The following is a 6,409-nucleotide window of genomic DNA, read 5'->3' on the forward strand; positions in this document are numbered from 1 at the left end:
TGAACTAAAACTGAACTAAACCTGAACTAAAACTGAACTAAAACTGAACTAAACCTGAACTAAAACTGAACTAAAACTGAACTAAACCTGAACTAATCCTGAACTAAAACTGAACTAAAACTGAACTAAAACTGAACTAATCCTGAACTATAACTGAACTAAACCTGAACTAAACCTGAACTAAAACTGAACTAAACATGAACTAAACCTGAACTAAAACTGAACTATAACTGAACTAAACCTGAACTAATCCTGAACTATAACTGAACTAAACCTGAACTAAAACTGATCTAAACCTGAACTAAACCTGAACTAAACCTGAACTATAACTGAACTAAAACTGAACTAAAACTGAACTTGAAGACGTTTCTCAGTTTCTTCTTCCTGGAGTTTCTGACAATGACATCACTTCCTGTTGTGCTGAATGAAGCTGGTTGGAAAGGCCTAGCATGGATGACCTTTGACTCTCTGACTAGGGGGAAGTTTGATCTGCAGCTTCCCAGCCTGACAAATCTGAGCAGGAATCAGCATCCTCCCCATCAACTGGACTTTGACTAGGCCATTCTTTCCTGTGAATCTGCTTTTATTGTGCTTCTATGCCAATAACCATTCAATAAAATATTAAGACTTTGTTCTGTAGTTAGATTTTATCTTGCAGTCCAGACTTTTGTCACTCTACATTAAGTTACAGAAAAATAAACAACATAAATCCCAGTGAGGCTAAATATTTAAACATGTTTATTACAGACGCAACATGTTTGACTGCAGACGGATGTTTGACAGGTTTGTGTTTTGGTGAATCAGTGGTTTCTGATCTCGGCTGATCGGGTCAGATAACCTTCCAGAAAAGCAGATCATGTTTGAGAAACATGCAGAACAATAGAACGCCTTGCATTGTTGAATACTGAATGCAGATTCAGTCATTCCTCTCTTTTGTTCTGCAGTGGGAGGGAAACCAGAAGGCAAACTGGTTCTGCTGGTTCCCGGTTGGTCAGGTCTGAACTCTCATTTTTCTGGGGCTTTATCCTGCACAGATTTTGAGTTTGTCCTTCCATAACAATAATAACTTTATTTAACCAAGTTTGAAATCAAACATCTGTTTTTCAAGAGAAAGTTAAAGTTTTCTGATGTGATTAAGACAATAAAGTCCAGAGGCTGCAGGCCTGTAATCTGAAAGATAACAGATTACAGATCAGTTCTGTCAGATTAAGATTGAAAACTGTAACAGTGATGAGTTACGGCTCAGATAATAATTCATCAGATAATCTGAGATCTGCAACCTTTACAGTCCAAAACAACTTTATTTCTATTTTCAGGTCTGGAAATAAATAAAAACAAGAGATTTGCAACATGGATGTTTTTCCTCATGTATAAAAGCAGAATATAGTTTAAATGCTAATAAGAAGAAAAACCAAACATTTAATGCAAAACCTGCATGTTATTGTTATTATATCTATACTAAAACAGCCAAAGTGATGAAGAGCCAAACAGGTGCAGGGTGGAGACCCTGCTGTGATCAATAATCAGGCAATAATCAGAGGAAAGTTTAACCAAATTTACTCCAAACACAGAATTTATTTGATTAATTTACAAAACTAATAATTCCTGTGACGTCCAAACCTCACGTGTTTCAGGTTCAAAGCTGCACAAACTCAACATTCAACGCCGAAGCACGTGCTGCCTGTGTGTGTGTGTGTGTGTGTGTGTGTGTGTGTGTGTGTGTGTTTGTGTGTGTGTGTGTGTGAGATAAATGCTGGCATCCCTTCACAGCAGGGGCTTCACATCCACCTGATGAGAGCAGCGATAAACCCTTTGAAGAAACACCTGCTAACACACACACACACACACACAGGTGAGCGGTTTTCTTGGCGCCGGATGACTGCAGCGAAGTCCTGATGACGTCAGGCAGACACTCAGCCGCTGAATGTGGTGAATTCATGTTTTCATCATTTATTGAAACATTAAACTAAACAAGTTTATTTATGTTTGATCTCATTTGTTTAAATATGCTTCTTCTTCTTAACATCATTTTATTTTTAAGATCTTTTTCAGATTTTACTTTTACCTCATTTTAAACATCTTTTCTTTTGTATGACATATTTGATGTTTACATTTCCATCACAGCCGCCATGTTGGTTTTAATATGAATGATGGTTTGAAACATTTTTGGTTCCTTGTTCTTCTGCATATTCCATCTCATGCAGCGGCTGTTTCCCGGTTGAAGATGCTTTATGGTCTCTGTGGCAGTTTGGTGCCTCACCTGTGTGACGTCATCCCGCGGTGCTGCTGCTGACGCCCCGCCCCCGGCATCCTGGCTCCTCCCTCTTATTTCACATAAGTAGAGGCGATGCGGCTGTTGGAGCTTCACATCCTCACCTTCATCCGCCTCATCCTCAGCGGCAGCCGCTGACCTGAGAACCAGAACCAGAACCAGAACCGCGGCAAGATGACCGGAGATCAGCGCTACGTCATCAGCATCAGATTGATTGGAGGAGTCCGCAGAGAGAAGCCGAGACTGAAGGTTGGTTAAAACCTCACAAAGTTTTTATTTATTAATCTCATGTCAGAAAAATAATCAGCTCTCCTCCTCAGACCTTCATGCTGTCCGTCCTCTGGTCCGATGAGTCGGAAGTGATCATCTACAGGTCCTTCCAGGACTTCCGGTCATTTCATGTAAGTCAGGAAAAATCCGAGCTGCAAACCATGAAATCATTTTAATTTATAATAATAAATCAATCAGAACTCCAAGTGCAATGAAAGAAAAACAGTCAAATAAAACCCATTTAATGACTACATTTCTCCAACAGGGGCAGCTGAAGAAGAGATTTCCAAACTTTAATCCCTTCAGGAAGAACGACAGGAAAATCCCAAAGTTCTCCGGTGAGCAAATAAATCCAGCCTGGAGAAGAAAATACAGTCATCAGTGTGTTTTATGATGTTATGATTTATGACAATAACAGTCAGTAAGTGGAGAAAAAGGAGCAGTTCACCATTTTTACAGATCTGGATCTGTTTTATAAGGAATTAGTATAAAATCATTAAAAATAGAAACTAAATGTTGATTGAAAGCATCTGCAGATGGGATCATTTCAAACATTAATGAAAAGTTTATTTATTTCACTAACTCATTAATTCCACAGAATGAAGCTTTAAAGGTTTTATTACAATGAAAACATTCTTGATGCAAAAAATAATCTTTAATATTTACTTTATATTATTTACAGTCGCTGACAAAACGAGCCTCAGTTGATTGAAATGTTGAACATTTTTCATCTTTAGAGAAACTTTAGTTGATTTTATTAATTTGTTCTGGTTCTGGTCCAGGGAAGGCCCGGCGCAGCAGCCTGCAGCAGACCGGATCCAGGAAGTCGGTGAGGCAGATGAGCTTCCTGCAGAGTTACTGCGAGGAGCTGCTGCGCTGCGATCAGACCGTGACCTTGAGTTCAGAGGTCACCCGGTTCTTCACGCCCAGAGATCACGACCTGCAGACGGACTTCACCAAGAACACGTGAGTTCTGGTTCCGGTCGGGTTCCGGCTGGCCGCTTTGATCCGTTTCTAACACGTGGTCTGCTGCAGCGTCATGATCCTGATGTCTGACGAGGCGCAGGACGCAGCGGGTGGCGCGCGGAGCCAGCAGGTGGGCAGCGTGACGCACCCGTTCCTCACGCAGACGTACCGCTGCGTGGCGCCGTACGAGACCAGGGACACCAAGAACCGGACCTTTAAGGCGGCCGCCGACGACAAGCTGGACGTCCTAATCAAAGACCCGGCAGGTCAGGCTGCAGCTGCAACTCTCCACTGATGAAGCTGTAAAAAATGAACAGTTGATCCAAACTAAATATTTAATGTGGAGTTTTCAAACTAAACATTTTGCTCCAAATTAAATGTTAAGCTATGAAGCTAAATGTTATTTCGCAACTAAATGTTTAGTTTTCAAATTAAATATTTAGTTTGTAAAATAAATATATAGCTCAATAAACCAAATTATTACTGTAACTTTTCTACTGAGTACAAAGGGTGGCCATGAGTTCAGGCCATGGCAGCAGCATGCTAACTGCTAATTGCCCGTTGCCTGCAGGGTGGTGGCTGGTGGAGAGCGAGGACAAGCGGTTGGCCTGGTTTCCGGCGCCTTACCTGGAGCTCTGTGACGAAGAAGAGGAAGAGGAGGGAGGATTCCTGGGAGGTGAGTCGCTCTTCGTCACCTGGACCGGACTCCGTCCAGAACCTCCTGCAGATGTTGACGGGCGGTCTGCGTGTTGCCTTCAGGGTCCCTGTACTGCGCCGTGAGGAACTACTCCACCTCCAAGACCGATGAGGTGGGCGTGGCCATCGGCTGCGTGGTCGAGGTGCTGCGCAAGTCTGACGACGGCTGGTGGCTTGTCAGGTACAGACAACCGGGATTCATTCAGAAAAACACAAATTATTACATTAATGTTGAAGTAATAAAATCAACATTTTATTTCCTAACGCCCTCTAGTGGCGGTTTGGTCAAACATGAGAATCTGGTCCGCAGATTATTTTCTAGATTAATAACTTGATATTAATAGGAGATTTTAGACCAGAACCGAACCGGTGACGTTCTGGTGAACAGATGAACAGACTGAGACACTTTTCATTTGAAATGCATTTTAGAGGAATAATTACTAAATTAGAGGAGGACTGTATGATTGATCGATCGGTCCTGCTGCTGTTTATCAGACCTAACTCTGACTCCGCCCCCTCCAGGTGCGGCGGTAGGGTGGGCTACCTGCCCTCCATGTACCTGCAGCCCTACAGCAACCCGCGGCGCGGGCTGCACGGCCGCCACCTGCACAGCTCCTCCCTCAACCTGGCCTCCAGCGGCGCCCGGGGCTCCCGCTCCTCCCAGCCGGTCCAGAACCAGGAGTCGGGCTCCAGGCGGGGGTCCGCGGTCCCGGAGCGGCTCCCCAGAGCGCAGTCCCTGGATGTGCTCTCAGAGAGCTGGCTGCAGGACGGCGCCGCGCCTTCATCTTCATCTTCATCAGCCGCATCCCGCAGCAGCGACTCCATCTTCTCCAGCTTCTCCTCCAGCAGCGCCTCGTCCTCCTCCAGCCTGAAGGACGAGTCACGCCGCCCCGACCCGACCCGCTCCTCCAGGTCCAGCACCGGGAGCTCCAGGTCGGCCGGGACCAACGGCAGCGAGCCGGCCCCGGCCCCCAGCGTCCCCCGCAGACCCGACACCCAGGAGATCCTGGTGCGCTGCAGCACCATGACCCGCAAGGCGGCGCTGGCCTCCAGAACCCGGCTGCAGCCGCAGGCCGACCCGGTCCACAGCCGGCTGTAGAACCTTTGGACTGAAGCACCGAGTCGTTATCATATTAACAACTAAATATGGACTTTGGGGGGCGCTGTTTGTTCAGTTGCACTGTAAAAATGAACAGAAATAATTGGCTTTGCTTCTGCCGTCTTTTTTCCTCCATGTTGCTCCAACATTAACGTCACAGATCCAAACTAAAGATTTAGTCATTTTTCACTAACGTGTTTCAAACTAAATATTGACCGGCTGTGTTTTTGGATCATTTTTCCTGTGTAACCATAGAAACGGCTCAGCAGACGTTGTTTCAGCTGTTCAGTATGTAGCTTCAGTGAAGCAGAAAACTTGATGTAAACTTTGATTCATTTTGTCTCTGAATGTCTTCCTCTTCCTCTCAAACCTGCTGATGGAATCAATCAACCTGTTTGAACTCACATCGTTTTGTTTGCTTCAGTGAAACAATAAAGGTTTGATATTCAAACACAAGTTTACTTTAACTCAGTAATAATTCAACTGGATTCAGTAGATGATGGAAATCATCAGGTCACAATTATACATACCCCACCCAACACCAGTTCAGTTCAGTTCAGTATCAAATTGTTTTATTTGTTTCAATCAGTTTTTATCTGCAGATCTTCAGATTTCTGTCAATATAAAAAATAAGTTACATCAACAAACTTCTTCCATAAAAAAGAGAATAAATACAATTACATATAAAAAGAAAAAAAAACCAAATAGCTTAAAAATGCATGAGTATAAGAATCGAATGATGAGTTGCATAATTAATGATGCCATAATTTCATTTTCTGAAATGATTTTAAAGCTTCAGGTTCCGAGATTCAAAACCTGCAACATTTTAGAGACAGAAGCTCCAGCAGGAAGGATTTATTCAAATATAAAACAAGACATGAAGCATTTTATGAGTCTGATATGTTTATATGTATTTTATGGAGCCAGTTTTTACCCTAAAGCGATTTTATTAAATTAATATTCACCATTATTGCTGCAGATGTTTTAGGAGATGTTTGTTTAATCAAATCGTTTTATTTTTATTTAATGTTGTAGCTAAAGATGCCTCTCGGTTTAATGCAGCAGAAATATTCAAGAAAAGTTTTGGATTCAATATCAAGATATTT

General features: G+C 43.0%; 1 protein-coding gene across 1 annotated transcript; it reads left to right on the plus strand.

Annotated features, from left to right (window-relative positions):
- The first annotated feature begins 2,205 nt into the window (after nucleotides 1-2,205).
- On the plus strand, nucleotides 2,206-5,759 carry noxo1b (NADPH oxidase organizer 1b). Its single transcript, XM_015058832.1, has 8 exons — nucleotides 2,206-2,521; nucleotides 2,593-2,673; nucleotides 2,808-2,880; nucleotides 3,325-3,508; nucleotides 3,578-3,774; nucleotides 4,080-4,184; nucleotides 4,268-4,385; nucleotides 4,727-5,759. The coding sequence occupies exons 1-8, from the start codon at nucleotides 2,447-2,449 to the stop codon at nucleotides 5,301-5,303; spliced, it is 1,410 nt and encodes a 469-aa protein (XP_014914318.1). The 5' UTR covers nucleotides 2,206-2,446; the 3' UTR covers nucleotides 5,304-5,759.
- Nucleotides 5,760-6,409: the final 650 nt, after the last annotated feature.

The sequence above is a fragment of the Poecilia latipinna genome, unplaced genomic scaffold (genome assembly GCF_001443285.1).
Source record: "Poecilia latipinna isolate Pla-1442-1.1 unplaced genomic scaffold, P_latipinna-1.0 Scaffold1578, whole genome shotgun sequence".
Classification (NCBI taxonomy): domain Eukaryota; kingdom Metazoa; phylum Chordata; class Actinopteri; order Cyprinodontiformes; family Poeciliidae; genus Poecilia; species Poecilia latipinna.